The sequence below is a fragment of the Piliocolobus tephrosceles genome, chromosome 6, assembly GCF_002776525.5.
Source record: "Piliocolobus tephrosceles isolate RC106 chromosome 6, ASM277652v3, whole genome shotgun sequence".
Lineage (NCBI taxonomy): Eukaryota > Metazoa > Chordata > Mammalia > Primates > Cercopithecidae > Piliocolobus > Piliocolobus tephrosceles.
The window spans coordinates 4,512,515-4,528,706 of record NC_045439.1 but is presented as its reverse complement, the minus strand read 5'-3'; the positions used below and the strand labels follow the sequence as shown (position 1 = coordinate 4,528,706).

At 49.8% G+C, this 16,192-nt stretch overlaps 1 protein-coding gene across 1 annotated transcript in view; it reads left to right on the top strand.

The window, feature by feature from the left end:
• Positions 1–15,395, top strand: part of DYNC1H1 (dynein cytoplasmic 1 heavy chain 1) — an 82,981-nt gene extending 67,586 nt beyond the window's left edge. Inside the window, exons 49-69 of the mRNA XM_026455276.2 lie at positions 921–1,094; positions 1,201–1,320; positions 1,547–1,667; positions 4,117–4,312; positions 4,907–5,024; positions 5,111–5,326; positions 5,820–6,032; positions 6,205–6,332; positions 8,350–8,503; positions 10,984–11,130; positions 11,222–11,372; positions 11,525–11,778; positions 11,896–12,030; positions 12,123–12,217; positions 12,700–12,874; positions 13,039–13,114; positions 14,002–14,162; positions 14,435–14,546; positions 14,644–14,704; positions 14,800–14,923; positions 15,050–15,395. Coding sequence (XP_026311061.1) covers positions 921–1,094; positions 1,201–1,320; positions 1,547–1,667; positions 4,117–4,312; positions 4,907–5,024; positions 5,111–5,326; positions 5,820–6,032; positions 6,205–6,332; positions 8,350–8,503; positions 10,984–11,130; positions 11,222–11,372; positions 11,525–11,778; positions 11,896–12,030; positions 12,123–12,217; positions 12,700–12,874; positions 13,039–13,114; positions 14,002–14,162; positions 14,435–14,546; positions 14,644–14,704; positions 14,800–14,923; positions 15,050–15,271 — 3,153 coding nt within the window. The 3' untranslated portion in view covers positions 15,272–15,395. The remainder of the gene's footprint in view (positions 1–920; positions 1,095–1,200; positions 1,321–1,546; positions 1,668–4,116; positions 4,313–4,906; positions 5,025–5,110; positions 5,327–5,819; positions 6,033–6,204; positions 6,333–8,349; positions 8,504–10,983; positions 11,131–11,221; positions 11,373–11,524; positions 11,779–11,895; positions 12,031–12,122; positions 12,218–12,699; positions 12,875–13,038; positions 13,115–14,001; positions 14,163–14,434; positions 14,547–14,643; positions 14,705–14,799; positions 14,924–15,049) is intronic.
• Positions 15,396–16,192: the final 797 nt, after the last annotated feature.

Sequence of the window (16,192 nt, the reverse complement as noted above, 5' to 3'; positions counted from 1 at the left end):
TTTAACAACATCTCATTCTTGTCACTGGGCTGCACATTCTGGAGCCATCTAACACTTTAGTGCCCCCACTGACTCTGCCTCTAATAAAGTGATCTCCTTGGCCTTTTTCTCCCAGTGCTGCTGTATGTTCAGGCCCTTACTCTCTCCTGTAGACCAGGAATCAGTACGCCAGATCGTAAATGTTTTAGCCTTTGCAGGTGGAGTAGTCTCCAGCACAGCTACTCAGTGCTGCCATTGTAGGGCAAGAGCCTCCAAAGACCATATATAAATGGGTGTGACTGTGGCCAGTAAAACCTCATTACCGAAAAATGCAGGACTTGGCCTGCTAGCCGTATTTTGCTAGTCCTTGCTATAGATTCTCTGTAATAGAAGCGTTCAGTCTACTCCTCTCTCCCAGAAGAGCTTTGTGACATCCATTCTGAGCTTGTAGGTGTCCTGCTGCCCAGTCCCTGCAGGCCGTCTCCATTGCCCTTGGAGTGTCTTCCAGCCCCAGCTTCCCCTGGTAGTCTGATCATCTTGCTGTGCTCCAGAAATCAAGGGACCAGAGCAGCTTCTCACGTCAGGCCTGCCTTGCCCGTTTCTTGCTTGTGTCATTTCTTACTAATAAAAGGTGGAAGCAGGCTAGCTAACCTTTCTGTAGTAACTGACATTTGTGATGCCTTTCACATAAAGTACACCTCTAAAGTTGGCATAATCACCATCCTCAGTTTAGAGAAGTTAAAGGGTTTGAGAAGTTTGGAAGTGTAGGGGCATCTTAAAAGCTCTAAGTGGCTAAGCTGAGTCCCGACTCGAGTGTTCTGACCCCCGAGGGCTGGGCTCCTTCTGTCATGTCACACCCGTCTGCCAAGGCCAAACTTGTTTTCTGAGGTTAAGTCACAGAGTTTCCTGAAGAGTAAGAAGATGTAACTGTTTTCTGAAAGGCGAATGCTCGGCTGGCAAAGCGAGGCGGCAGAACTATGGCCATCACCCCTCGTCACTACCTGGACTTCATCAATCACTACGCCAACCTGTTCCACGAGAAGCGGAGCGAGCTGGAGGAGCAGCAGATGCACTTGAACGTGGGGCTCAGGAAGATCAAGGAGACAGTTGACCAGGTGCGCCACAGGCACAAATTCCTCACGGGAGTGAGCTGCAGTGAGGACCCCTTTCCATGTGATTTCGGCACGTTTCTTGTCTCAGAGTGTGGGCTTTGCTCTTTAGGTAGAAGAACTGCGTCGTGACTTGAGGATAAAGAGCCAGGAGCTGGAGGTGAAGAATGCAGCAGCCAATGACAAGCTGAAAAAGATGGTGAAAGACCAGCAGGAGGCTGAAAAGAAGAAGGTATGGTGTCAGGGAATTCCGCCTGTAAGGATTGGGCATTTTCAGTCTCCAATGAGAGAGTAGGAACTGTAGTTCAAAATGGGTCTTAGGGTTAGAGAGTGTGAGAGAGAGAGAGAGAGTGTGTTTGTGTGTGTGTGTGTATTGGCAGAGTGAAGAATGTTGTTTAGAATTTACTCAGCAAATTAACCAATGCTTAACCCATACCTAAACCATCCTTCCTTTCTAGGTTATGAGCCAAGAAATCCAGGAACAGCTGCATAAGCAGCAGGAGGTAATTGCGGACAAACAGATGAGTGTCAAAGAAGATCTTGATAAGGTGGAACCTGCTGTCATTGAGGCCCAGAATGGTATGTAAAGACTGTCAGAGCTTTGACAGCTAGGAAGGGTGCTCTCCCTCAACATTACTGTGGAGTTCAGGTCACTGAACATCGCACACATGCTTCCCTCGAAGGTTCTGGTTATGTATGTTTCCAAAAATATCATTAGTAACCATCTGAAGCTTGTGATGAATGCTTGAGACTGTCTTCATCTCTTAAAGCAAAGTTCCTGTAAAGCTAGATTGTATTTACCATAGTGAAACTCCTCTCATAAAAGAAACTTCACAATATAAGCTTTACGTCAATAATACATTTTTAGACATCTGTTGGTAATTACATAAATGTGCTATTTATCCCTGAGTTGAATTTCACCAAGAAATACAAAATATTCAGTGTGACTGTCTTGCAATTATTTCTGAGTGCTCTGGCTATGACCCAGTTGCTAATTTAAGTATTGATAGCAGTCACTTACTTCTCTTTTTCCATTCCTTACATGCCTGTAAGATGCTATAGAAATAGGGCAGGCCCGGCGCGGTGGCTCACGCCTGTAATCCCAGTACTTTGGGAGGCCGAGGCGGGCGGATCACGAGGTCAGGAGATCGAGACCATCCTGGCTAACACAGTTAAACCCCATCTCTACTAAAAATACAAAAAATTAGTCGGGCATGGTGGCAGGCGCCTGTAGTCCCAGCTACTCAGGAGACTGAGGCAGGAGAATGGCGGGAACCCGGGAGGCAGAGCTTGCAGTGAGCCGAGACACTGCACTCCAGCCTGGGCGACAGAGCGAGACTCCATCTCAAAAAAAAAAAAAGAAAAAAGAAATAGGGCAATAACCTGCCACACTATTTTAGTTTGCAGTTTATGCAGTGATTAAGACTGCTGTCAGCCAGGCGAGGTGGCTCGCATTAATCCCAGCACTTTGGGAGGCCGAGGCAGGAGGATCGTTTGAACTTAGGAGTTTGTGACCAGCCTGGGCAACATAGCAAGACCCCCATCTCTATTTTAAAATAAATGAATAAATGAAAACAAAAGAAGAATAAAGAGTGCTCTCTTCTTGCCCACTAGTATTTAACCAGTTTCAAATAACCCAATTATCTGTAGTTTTTACCTTATACAACAAGATGAATTCAAAGGCACCACCCAAGCTATAGATTTTCATTCAGAGTTGGATTTGGATGATAATTTAATGTAGTTCTCACCTTCTAAATAATTACTTAAAATTGATCTCCAAAAATTTCAGCCTGGAAAACTTCTTCAGTGTATAGCAGTCATGGGCCATTGTTTTTGTTTCGCTTTGTTCGAGACGGGGTCTCACTCTGTCCCCCAGGCATGAGTGTAGTGGTACAACCGTGGCTCACTGTAGCCTCAGCCTTCCCTTTGTCAGACGATCCTCCCACCTGAGCCTGCTGAGTAGCTGGGATTTTAGGGGCGCACCACCACATACAGCTAATTTTTGTATTTTTTGTGCAGTCAGGGTTTTGCCATATCACCCAGGCTGGTTTCAAACTCCTGGGCTCAAGCGATCTACCTGCCTCAGCCTCCAGAAGTACTAAGATTACATGTGTAAGCCACTGTGGCTGGCAGCCATTGTTTTAGAACTGTTAACTCCACATCTTTTTACTCATCCCTCTGAATTGTAGCAAATTTAAAATGTCTGTTGAAATTGTATGAAATAAATGCACAGTTACACTTAAAAATATTCTTGTCAGGGCTCACTCACGCATGTAATCCCAGCACTTCGGGAGGCCGAGGCGGGCAGATCACCTGAGGTTTCGGAGTTCAAGACCAGCCTGACCAACATGGAGAAACCCCACCTCTACTAAAAATACAAAATTAGCCGGGCGTGGTGGTATATACCTGTAATCCCAGCTACTTGGGAGGCTGAGGCAGAAGAATTGCTTGAACCCAGGAGGCAGAGGTTGCGTTGAGCCGAGATCGCGCCATTGCCCTCCAGCCTGGGCAACAAGAGCGAAAACTCTGTCTCAAAAAAAAAAAAAAGATACAAAAAATTAGCCAGGCTTGGTGGCAGGGGCCTGTAATCCCATCGTCTTAGGAGGCTAAGGCAGGAGAATCGCTGGAACCTGCGAGGCAGAGGTTACAGTGAGCTGAGATCGTGCCACTGCACTCCAGCCTAGGCAACAGAGCTAGACTCTGTCTCAAATAAATAGTAAATTAATATATTCTTAATCTTTATGGAGATAAAGGAATTAGGACTTGTGAGACATTTTAAAGGTAATATCCTGCTTTTTAAAGAATGCTTGCATTTTGTAAGATCTTCGTAATCATTTAAGAGATCAGCTACTTACCCTATTCCAAAGGGTTTAATACAGAAAAGTCTCTCATTTCTTAGCTCTTCTGAGCAGCTAGCTGTCCTTTCTCTCATTGGAGTTGGAGCTCCTGGCTGTTTGGTTCATTCTCACCATGCTTTGCTCTGTCTTCTCCCACCCATCGACCCTCATCCACTCCTGCTGCCACTCAGCTGTGAAGTCGATCAAGAAGCAGCACCTGGTGGAGGTGAGGTCCATGGCCAACCCTCCTGCTGCGGTGAAGCTGGCGCTGGAGTCCATCTGCCTGCTGCTGGGGGAAAGCACCACGGACTGGAAGCAGATCCGCTCCATCATCATGCGGGAGAACTTTATCCCCACCATCGTCAACTTCTCTGCAGAGGAGATCAGGTGAGAAAGTGGAAGTGCCAAGGTATTGCCAGAAATTGAAATCAGTTGTTCAGGCCAGGCACAGTGCCTCACACCTCCAAACCCAGAACTTTCGGCTGTTCAGTCCAGGCACAGTGGCTCACGGCTCTAATCCCAGAACTTTTGGAGGCCAAGGCAGGTGGAGTGCTTGAGCCTACACGTTAGAGACCGGCCTGGGCTACATGGTGACACCCTGTCTCTACAAAAAATAAAAAAATGAGCTGGGTGGGGTGGCATGCACCTGTAGTCCCAGCTACTTGGGAGGCTGAGGTGGGAGGATTGCCTGAACCCAGGGGATCGAGGCTTCAGTGAACCGAGATCGCGCCACCGCACTCCAGCCTGGGTGGCAGAGCAAGACCCTGTCTCACTTTTTAAAAAGAAAGAAATTGTTCAAGTGTTGAGAGCACATTTCCAGCTTTCACCTGAGAACCAGGGGTCAGTCTAGCTCATCCCCAGTGGTCAGTCACTGGGGCCATGAGATAAGAGCTGGCTCTGGTCTCTTCCATTTTAATTTTATGAAAACTCTTCCTTGCTTTTGTCCTGCATGTGCTTAGAAATGTCATTCCTTTCTTACAGTGACGCCATAAGGGAGAAGATGAAGAAAAATTACATGTCCAATCCAAGTTACAATTACGAAATTGTTAATCGGGCTTCCCTGGCTTGCGGCCCTATGGTGAAATGGGCAATCGCACAGGTGATTAACACAGCCAAGAGCTCCCGTGTGAAAGGTGACCTCTTTTTCTGTCACTTAAATAACAGTTATCTATTGGTTCTTCCCAGCTTAACTATGCAGACATGTTAAAGAGAGTGGAGCCCCTACGCAACGAGCTGCAGAAGCTGGAAGATGACGCCAAGGACAACCAGCAGAAGGCCAACGAGGTGGAGCAGATGATCCGAGACCTGGAAGCCAGCATCGCCCGCTACAAGGAGGAATACGCCGTCCTGATCTCAGAGGCCCAGGCTATCAAGGCAGATCTGGCTGCTGTCGAGGCAAAAGTAAGATTATCATCATTCATCCTGTCTTTCCTGCCTTGGAAGCGGAGATTAACACACTTGAACACGCGCTGCCTGTACCATGCTGGCGTCAGTGAATTAGCTCTGTAACATCTGTAAGGGCCCAGAGGACTTTTTTTTCCTGGAAAATAATACACACTTGAGTATTCCCTAAGTGTTGTTAATTAGGATAGATTGATACAAACTGGATGCTTTGCAGCCATTGAATCCCCCACTGGCAGCTCCAGACCTGTTTGCTGTGCTGCCTGAAGGCCTCACTCCGTACCCAGCTTCTGCCCCGCTGAGGATTCTGAGTCATGTGTGGTCATTAGTTATATATGATCTGGGTCTCGTGTCCTTTGGGATTGTGAACAACTTGGGCACGTTTCTAACCCACCCAAAACCCTGCACGTGATGTGGATGAACCAATTTGCAGGATTTGGTATAAATCCTAAAAGGCCTGATCCCTGAGCATCTTGTTCGGTTTTCCTTTTAGGTAAACCGGAGCACTGCTCTTCTGAAGAGCTTGTCTGCTGAACGTGAACGATGGGAAAAAACAAGTGAAACTTTCAAAAACCAGATGTCCACCATTGCTGGGGACTGTCTCTTGTCGGCTGCGTTCATTGCCTACGCGGGTTACTTTGACCAGCAGATGCGTCAGAACTTGTTCACTACCTGGTCCCATCACCTCCAGCAGGCCAACATCCAGGTGAGAATCACGGGGAATTCAGAAAGGATGTGTGAGCAGTGTGAGGCAAGCTGGTGTTTAGTGCACGGTTAGAACGTCCTGTCTGTGGCTGCGAAGCTGGTGTTTCGTGCACAGTTAGGATGCCCCATCTGTGGCTTCGAAGAGGAGGAAAGGTAACGGCCTTGCCTTTCAGTTCCGTACAGATATTGCCAGGACGGAATACCTTTCCAATGCGGATGAGCGTCTTCGCTGGCAGGCCAGCTCCTTGCCTGCTGACGACCTGTGCACAGAAAACGCCATCATGCTGAAACGGTTCAACAGGTACGAGCTCGGGTGCCAAGGAGTGGCTTGGGAAGAACGCGGGTGGTGATCTTGAATGTCGTTCAGAATACACCCTTGTTTGAAGAGAGGAATAGAAAATGGGGTGTGGGCATACAGTGCTGGCAGCTTGGTGCTCCTCTGACGGTGGGGCGTGTGCTGTTCTCTTTATTGTCAAGTGTCTGAGTTACTCTGCAGTGGATGCTTCTTGTAACCTTCTAAAATTGATTGGCAGGGGCCAGGCGCAGTGGATCACGTGAGGTCAGGAGTTTGAGACCGGCCTGGCCAACATAGTGAAATCCTGTCTCTACTAAAAATACAAAAAAATTAGCCAGGCGTGGTGGCGTGCGCCTGTGATCCCAGCTACTCAGGAGGCTGAGACAGGAAAAACTCTTGAACCCAGGAGGCAGAGGTTGCAGTGAGCCAATATCATGCCACTGCACCCCAGCCTGAGCAACAGAGTGAGACTCCATCTCAAAAAAACATAAAAATAGGCCGGGCACGGTGGCTCACACCATGATCCCGGCACTTTGGGAGGCCGAGGCAGGTAGATCACGAAGTCAGGAGTTTGAGACCCGCTTGGCCAACATATCTACTAAAAATACAAAAAATTAGCTGGGTGTCGTGGCAGGCGCTTGTAGTCCCAGCTACTCAGGAGGCTGAGGCAGGAGAATCGCTTGAACCCGGGAGGCAGAGGTTGCAGCAAGCCGAGAGCACGCCACTGCACTCCAGCCTGGGTGACAGTGCGAGACTCCATCTCAAAAAAAAAATAAAATAAATAAAAATAAAATTGATTGGCAGGGTTGTGTTTGGGGGTGGACATTCAAACAGTCCTCTGTTACAAGAACTGAAAGTAGCTAGTTAAAGGGGAAGTGCTGCCTGTTGTTCTGTTGAGGAAGGACAGAATAAGAACTGGGACGTAACTGCAGTGACGATGGGCTAGTTGCTGAGAGGGCGCCATGTCTCACCAGGTGGTGCCAACAAGAATATGAATCGATCAGTACACCCTGTGCACAGGGCTAGATTTGCCTAAATGACCCTTTCACCTAGGAATTCCACTTCCAGGTGTTCATTCAACAGTAGCTTGGCCTGTGTACAAAATGGCAAATCTAAGAGCAAGTGTGTACCAGCTGAAGACTGGAGATAACTCAGAGAGCCCTCCTGAGGCCCACCACGCTGCGGTGCTGGGTGGTCTTTGCCGACACAGGACATTCGAATACAGGCTGGACAGGTGCAGAGCAGGCGGTAGAGGCCTCCCCTGAGGCCACAACACCCACACTGACACATGTGTCTATAAGTGCTTAGACCTCCTCTGTAAAGACAGACGAGAAACTGGTAAAAGCCATCACCTGGGGAAGGAACTTTGGTGACCAAAGAACAGGGTCCAAAAGGCCGGGCAGCGTGGTTCTTCTCACCATATGCCCTTTTATAGTTTGAGTTTTGTAGAAGCTTGTGTGTATTACCAGTTGGGTTTTTTCCACGTTTTAACTGGCTAGACTATAGGTACTTGACATTAGCTTCTTTGTGCCCTTCTTTCCTCATTTGTAGAGTGGCTTGATAACAGTGTCAGCCTCGTAGGGCTGTTAGGAGGATTACCTGAGATAGTGTCTGTAATTTGACACAGTCCCTGGCAATTTAAATTCTGTGTAAAGTTAATCCCTTGGTGCTGCTGAGCGTTGGTGTTGATACTGGCTATCTGGAAGGATCGTAAATACGAAAAAGCTATTCTAACAGTGCCAGATGCTGAGGGAGGAGGATTGTCCAAAAGAAAAAGGATTTTTAACTGTGGCCCTCCTGGTATATGACTCAAGCTACCTCCTCATGCCAATAGTTCTTCAAAAGGATGATGTGATGTTAGCATTAAGCACGTAAGCTTTCTTGGTAAACCTGAAAACGTCTCTGGAAAGCACCCTCGGGTGGCGGTAACAGCCTGTCCCTCTCATCAGGGACTTGGCTGACCATGATCCCGTGCTTTTCCCATTCAGTGTTTCAACCTTCTCTTCTGTGGCCTCATCCTCAGGTATCCGCTGATCATTGACCCCTCTGGACAGGCCACAGAATTCATTATGAATGAATATAAGGATCGTAAGATCACACGGACCAGCTTCCTGGATGACGCCTTCAGGAAGAACTTAGAGAGTGCACTGCGATTTGGGAACCCCCTTCTGGTCCAGGTTGGTGTTGACGTTTGAATTCTTGAAACACCGCATTCAAGATTGAATTCCTTTTTGGGGGCTGCGTTTAGTTTTCAACTTTGTAAGACTTCATGTTGTATCAGAAGGATAAAGCTTTGAGATGGTTCTATAATAGATAAATTCGGCAGAATCATTATTTGCATTTAAAATTCTATTCGGTGGTGGGGCGAGGTGGCTCATGCCTGTAATCCCAGCACTTTGGGAGGCCAAGGCGGATGGATCATCTGAGGTCAGGAGTTCAAGAAAGCCTAGCCAAACCCCGTCTCTACAGAAAATACAAAAATTAGCTGGTTGAGGTGGTGGGCACCTATAGTCCCAGCTACTTGGGAGGCTGAGGCAAGAGAATCACTTGAACCCAGGAGGCACAGGTTGCAGTGAGCCGAGATCGTGCCACTGCACTCCAGCCTGGGAGACAGAAAGAGACTGTATCTCAAAAAAAAAAAAATTATATTCAGTACAGCCCTGAAAAGCAAGAAACAGCCAGGCGTGGTGTCTCATGTCTGTAATCCCAGCATTTTGGGAGGCCAAGGCAAGCAGATCACAAGGTCAGGAGATCAAGACCACCCTAGCCAACATGGTGAAAGCCCATCTCTATTTAAAATACAAAAGTTAGCCGGGTGTGGTGGTGCACACCTGTAGTCCCAGCTACTCGGGAGGCTGAGGCAGGAAAATTGCTTGAACCTGGGAGGCGGAGGCTGCAGTGAAACAAGTTCACACCACTACACTCCAGCCTGGGTGACAGAGTGAGACTCCGTCTCAAAAAAAAAAAAAGAACAAGGAAAAATGTTCAAGAAACAAGAACAGGCCGGGCGCGGTGGCTCAAGCCTGTAATCCCAGCACTTTGGGAGGCCGAGACGAGCGGATCACGAGGTCAGGAGATCGAGACCATCCTGGCTAACACGGTGAAACCCCGTCTCTACTAAAAAAATACAAAAAACTAGCCAGGCGAGGTGGCGGGCGCCTGTAGTCCCAGCTACTCGGGAGACTGAGGCAGGAGAATGGCGTAAACCCGGGAGGTGGAGCTTGCAGTGAGCCGAGATCCGGCCACTGCACTCCAGCCTGGGTGACAGAGTGAGACTCCGTCTCAAAAAAAAAAAAAAAAGAAACAAGAACAAGGAACATGTTCCTTTGCAGGAACATGGATAGAGCTGGAGGCCGTTATCCTCAGCAAACTAATGCAAGAGCGGAAAACCAAGTACCAGATGTTCTCACTTATAAGTGGGAGCTAAATGATGAGAACACATGGACACATAGAGGGGAAAAACACGCACTGGGACCTTTCAGAGCATGGAGGGTGGGTGGAGGGAGAGGATCAGGAAAAACGACTAATGGGTACTAGACTCATAACCAGGGTGATGAAATAATTTGTATAATAAACCCCCATGACAAGTTTACCTATGTAACAAACCTGTACTTGTATTCCTGAACTTCAAAGTTAAAAATTTGTTTTTAAATAAAGCATGTAAGGTCACTAGGAAGCATCAGATTTGCAACAAGATGAATTCATTATGCAAATTGAAAAAAATTTAAGAAATGAAATACAGTGCCGTTCAGAGGGTCTGTGTCAGCACTGTCCCCCAGAACTTTCTGCAGGGGCAGGAATGCCTGATGGTCCACACTGTCCAGTGTGGTAGCTGCAAGCCTCAGGTGGCTTTTGCTGAGCACTTCCCACGGCTAGTGTGACCAGGAACTGAGTGTGTAATTTTTTGGGGGGGTTTTTTTTTTTTTTTTTGAGACGGAGTGTTGCTCTATCCCCTAGTCTGAACCTCAGGTTCAAGCAATTCTCCTGCCTCAGCCTCCCAAGTAGCTGGGACTACAGGCATGTGCCAACACCCCCAGCTAACTTTTTAGTATTTTTAGTAGAGATGGAGTTTCACCATGTTGGCCAGGCTGGCCTTGAACTCCTGACCTCAAGTGATCTGCCTGTCTCAGCCTCCTAAAGTACTGGAATTACAGGCGTGAGCCACCACGCCTGGCTGAGTTTTTAATTTTAGTTAATTTTTTGAGACGGAGTCTCATTCAGTCGCCCAGGCTGGAGTGCAGTGGCAGGATCTCGGCTCACTGCGAGCTCCGCCTCCTGGGTTCACACCGTTCTCCTGCCTCAGCCTCCCAAGTAGCTGGGACTACAGGTGCCCACCACCACACCCGGCTAATTTTTTGCATTTTTAGTAGAGACGGGGTTTCAAACCATGTTAGCCAGGATGGTCTCGATCTCCTGACCTCATGATCCGCCCGCCTCGGCCTCCCAAAGTGCTGGGATTACAGGCGTGAGCCACCGCACCTGGCCATTTTTAGTTAATTTAAATGTAAGTAGCCACACATAGCTCGTGGCCACCATACACAAGTGGCGGGTGGCTTTTGGGAAGGTATGCTCATCTAGAGTAGCACAGCAACATAGCATTTGGGTGAAGATAAAGTTACAAAGCCCTGGCCATCAAGTTCCACCCGGTGCTATGCAGGATGTGGAAAGCTACGATCCAGTTTTGAACCCAGTGCTGAACCGTGAAGTGCGGCGAACAGGCGGGAGAGTGCTGATCACCCTCGGGGACCAGGACATAGACCTGTCGCCATCGTTTGTCATCTTCCTGTCCACCCGGGATCCAACTGTAAGGAATGGGACTCTTCCCCAGGGAAATCTGGCAGGATTTGGTTTTGAAGCTGAATTAAAACAGACTGTTCTGTTATCTATTTTGGCAGGTCGAGTTCCCACCAGATCTCTGTTCCCGGGTTACTTTTGTAAACTTCACAGTCACCCGTAGCAGTTTACAAAGCCAGTGTCTAAATGAAGTACTTAAAGCAGAAAGACCTGATGTGGACGAGAAACGATCTGATCTTCTGAAACTTCAAGGTAGGATCTGGACCTGTGGCTGTTAGATGGTTGGTGCAGGTGAAGGGGCTGAGCTTTTAAGTGACTAGGATGTTCCACGTTTGTGGCAAACACTTCTGAGAGCGTATCTTTTGAAGTATTATTGCAAACTCTGGATGTTTTATTCATTTAAGGGGAATTTCAGCTCCGTTTGCGTCAGCTGGAAAAATCTCTACTACAAGCTCTGAACGAGGTGAAAGGGCGCATTTTGGACGACGACACGATCATAACCACTCTGGAGAACCTGAAGAGAGAGGCTGCAGAGGTCACCAGGAAAGTTGAGGAGACGGACATCGTCATGCAGGAGGTGGAGACCGTGTCCCAGCAGTACCTCCCGCTCTCCACCGCCTGCAGCAGCATCTACTTCACCATGGAGTCCCTCAAGCAGGTGGGTGCCTTGGCTGCGCAGAGGCTGGCCGGCCCCCACACACTAGCTCCTCGGCCACGCAGAAGTTCGGCAGGTGCCAGGGGAGCTGCCTCACGGCTGCCTACTGCTTCCTTTCAGATACACTTCTTGTACCAGTACTCCCTCCAGTTTTTCCTGGACATTTATCACAACGTCTTATATGAGAACCCGAACCTGAAGGGCGTCACCGACCACACACAGCGCCTGTCCATTATAACGAAGGACCTCTTCCAGGTAGAGAGTGAGGTCCTCAGCCGCTCCCCGGCGGGGGGAAGCAGGGTGCTGCTTCTCTTACGGAACAACATCGTCTCCTGCTCTTGTCCCAGGTGGCATTTAACCGAGTGGCTCGAGGCATGCTGCATCAGGACCACATCACCTTTGCCATGCTGCTGGCGAGAATCAAACTGAAGGGCACCGTGGGGTAAGAGCACTCACGCCCGCAGGAGGATGCCATCTTGCTGGTGGCCCACAAGGGTTTCATGATCAGATACGTGCTTTTATTTTTTCTTTTCTTTTCTTTTTTGAGACAGAGTCTCCCTCTGTTTCCCAGGCTGGAGTGCAGTCGTGCAGTCTCAGCTCACTGCAACCTCCAACTCCCAGGTTCAAGCAATTCTCCTACCTCAATCTCCTGAGTAGCTGGGACTACAGGCGCCCGCCACCACACCCGGCTAAATTTTTTTGCATTTTTAGTGGAGACGGATTTTCATCACGTTGGCAGCCCAGCCTGGTCTCAAACTTTTGACTTCAAGTGATCCGCCTGCCTTGGCCTCCCAGAGTGCTGAGATGATAAACATGAGCCACTGTGCCCGGCCTGTTTTTTCTTTCCTTTAAATCACAACTGTTATTTTAGTGACAGTGGGAATGAACATGAGGGATCCTAGCTAACTGTTGCGCCCTTCGCAGGGAGCCCACTTACGATGCAGAATTCCAGCACTTCTTGAGAGGAAATGAGATCGTCCTGAGTGCTGGCTCCACCCCCAGGATCCAGGGCCTGACTGTGGAGCAGGCGGAGGCGGTGGTGAGGCTGAGCTGCCTTCCCGCGTTTAAGGACTTGATCGCAAAGGTTCAGGCAGACGAGGTGATTGTTCTTTTGAATGTTCCCAGTGAAAAATGTCGGCCTTTTCCCAGGAAATGTGAGGAATCGCATGTTGTATAAAACCCAGAATGTCGTGTGTGCGTGCTTGCGTCAAGTCCCCCGAGGCCAGCCCTGCCCCATGGGTGCTTCCACTGTTGTCTCCACAGCAATTTGGCATTTGGCTGGACAGCAGCTCCCCGGAGCAGACCGTGCCCTACCTCTGGAGTGAAGAAACACCTGCAAGTAAGCCCCCCTGTGGTTTTCTTTCTGAACCTGAATGTAAAGTTGGGTTTTGCTGCTTAAACGGATGCTTTAAAAACATGCAAAGTTACTAGCCTGGGCAGCATAGGGAGGCCCCATCTCTACAAAAAATACAGCCTTTGCCAGGAGTGGCAGTGCACACCTGTAGTCCCATCTACTCGGGAGGCTAAAGCAGGAAGGTCACTTGAGCCTGGGAGGTCGAGCTTGCGTGAGCTGCGTTTGCGCCACTGCAGTCCAGCCTGGGCAGCAGACAGAGACCTGTCTCTGAGTGAGCGGTCACCGATGCCCGAGATAAGTGTTTCAATGTTAAAACTTTTTAAGGAAACCACTTAGGGAGATCGCTTCTAGATAGGTGTTGGGTTAGAGGTAGATCAGAAATTTCCAATTCCTGTTCATCGCATGCTTGAAGACCATAAGAGAACTAGGTGGGGAGCTCCTGCCCAGTGGTGAGGAGTGAACTGGCTGCCTTCATGCTGCAGACAGGAACGGAATGCCAGCAGCCGGTTGTGAGTGTGTTAGGCCAGACCCTGGGCCAGGCTGAGAGGAAGGGTCGGACTGTGGAGGGCAGAGCGTGGACCCGCTTCCTGAGTACCTTCAGGTGTTCTCAGGAAGTGAGCAGGTATTAATTAGTGTAGTAATTTAAAAATCAGCAGACGGCACCTTGTCCTCTGGATACATCCAGGTGGTAAGGTGTTCTCATAGGCGTGTCCAGAGGGCTCACGGAAGGCACAGGAGATGTGGCTGAATTTCCTGGTTTGAGCTGATCCTGAAATGCTGAGTGGGTGCTTTGGGAGGAACACTCCAGGCAGGGGAGGGCGTCTCCAAGTCCTCGCTTCCACCCAGCACCCACCGCTCTGTCCCTGTTTCAGCACCCATTGGCCAGGCCATTCACCGCCTGCTCCTGATCCAGGCTTTCCGGCCCGATCGCCTGCTGGCCATGGCCCACATGTTTGTTTCAACAAACCTTGGGGAGTCTTTCATGTCCATCATGGAGCAGCCGCTCGACCTGACCCACATCGTGGGCACAGAGGTAATGTCCTGAGACAGCCCAGGCATCTCCAGAGACTCCATGCCCACCTCCCCAAGCACAGCTGTCAGCAGCCCTGGCGCCTGCTGTCACTCCAGGCTACAGTCTGCTCCTAAGACCAGGAACTCGCTGCAGATTCTCAACTGGCTGCATGGTGCCCACACCTCTGGACCCCAAAAGAACATCTCAGACCCCTCACTCGGGGCGCTCCTTTCCCTTGACAGGTACACACTATTTGCTGGCACCGCTGTGACTTCTGCCTTCTCTGTTTGCAGGTGAAGCCCAACACTCCTGTGTTAATGTGCTCTGTGCCTGGTTATGACGCCAGTGGGCACGTCGAGGACCTTGCAGCCGAGCAGAACACGCAGATCACTTCCATTGCAATCGGTAAGGGCGCTTGATGGGCTTCACGGGCTCTGCAGGATTCGTGGTGGGCATTGATGTCCGCGGCTGCCGCTGCTGACACTAAGTTTCCTTGCGCCAGGCTCTGCAGAAGGCTTTAACCAAGCAGATAAGGCAATAAACACCGCTGTGAAGTCGGGCAGGTAGGCCTGTTCTCTTTGGCTGAAGAAAGCCTTAGTCCCCAGGCATTCAGGCAGACAGCCTGGCGTGTTGTGTGACTCTCACTTTGTGTGTGCAGGTGGGTGATGCTGAAGAATGTACATCTGGCCCCAGGGTGGCTGATGCAGCTGGAGAAGAAGTTGCACTCCCTGCAGCCGCATGCCTGCTTCCGACTCTTCCTCACCATGGAGATCAACCCCAAGGTGGGTGTTTGAAGGGGTGGAGACGTTGCAGGCTGCTGTGGCAGTCCTGTCGGCGCCCGTGTGGTGGAATGGAACAGGCGCCCGTGTCCACACCCGAGCCGTAACGGGAGCCGCGCTGTCTCTTAGGTGCCAGTGAATCTGCTCCGTGCGGGTCGCATCTTTGTGTTTGAGCCACCACCAGGGGTGAAGGCCAACATGCTGAGGACGTTCAGCAGCATTCCCGTCTCACGGATATGCAAGGTAAGTACCTTGTTCTCCTGGTATGCTTTCTCCATAGAAGCCGAAGCCCAGTGCCATCACCAAATGCAGAAGTGGGTCCCTTGGTGTCCCAGAAGTGCCATATGGTGAATTGCACAGGTGCTTTTGCTTTTCGGCTGTAGGTAAAATTTCCTTCCTTGGCCGGGCATCGTGGCTCACACTGGTAATCCCAGCACTTTCGAAGGTCGAGGCAGTAGGATCATTTGAGCCCAGGAGTTCAAGACTGGGCAGGCCAGGTGTGGTGGCTCACGCCTGTAATCCCTGCACTTTGGGAGGCCTAAGTGGGCAGATCACTTGAGGTCAGGAGTTTGAGACCAGCATGGCCAACATGGTGAAACTCCGTCTCTACTAAAAATATAAAAAATTAGCCAGGCGTGGTGGTGGATGCCTGTAGTCCCAGCTACTGGGGAGGCTGAGGCAGGAGAATTGCTTGAACCCAGGAGGCGGAGGTTGGCAGTGAGCTGAGATCGCACCATTGCACTCCAGCCTGGGCGACAGAGTGAGATACTGTCTAAAAAAAAAAAAACAGACCTGTCTGGGCAACATAGTGAGATCCTGTCTCTATAAAATTTCCTTCCTGTGAGCAGGTTGAAAAGTAAAAGCCATGTTTGATTATGGGGTGTGATTAGGTCCTAGAGGAGCAGAGATGCCCACCCATGGAGAAGCTGGGACTCAGCGCTGTGTCCCCAAGTGGCAGACAATCTCCTCTCCCCCAGCACAGGCCCCCGGAGACCAAGCAGTGCCCTCCCAGGTGCCAAGTGAAAACCAAGACTCTTGGGCAAGAGAAAGGGTATTGTGGGGGCCGGGCGCGGTGGCTCAAGCCTGTAATCCCAGCACTTTGGGAGGCCAAGACGGGCGGATCACGAGGTCAGGAGATCGAGACCATCCTGGCTAACACGGTGAAACCGTCTCTACTAAAAAATACAAAAACTAGCTGGGCAAGGTGGCGGGCGCCTGTAGTCCCAGCTACTTGGGAGGCTGAGGCAGGAGAATGGCGTGAACCCGGGAGGC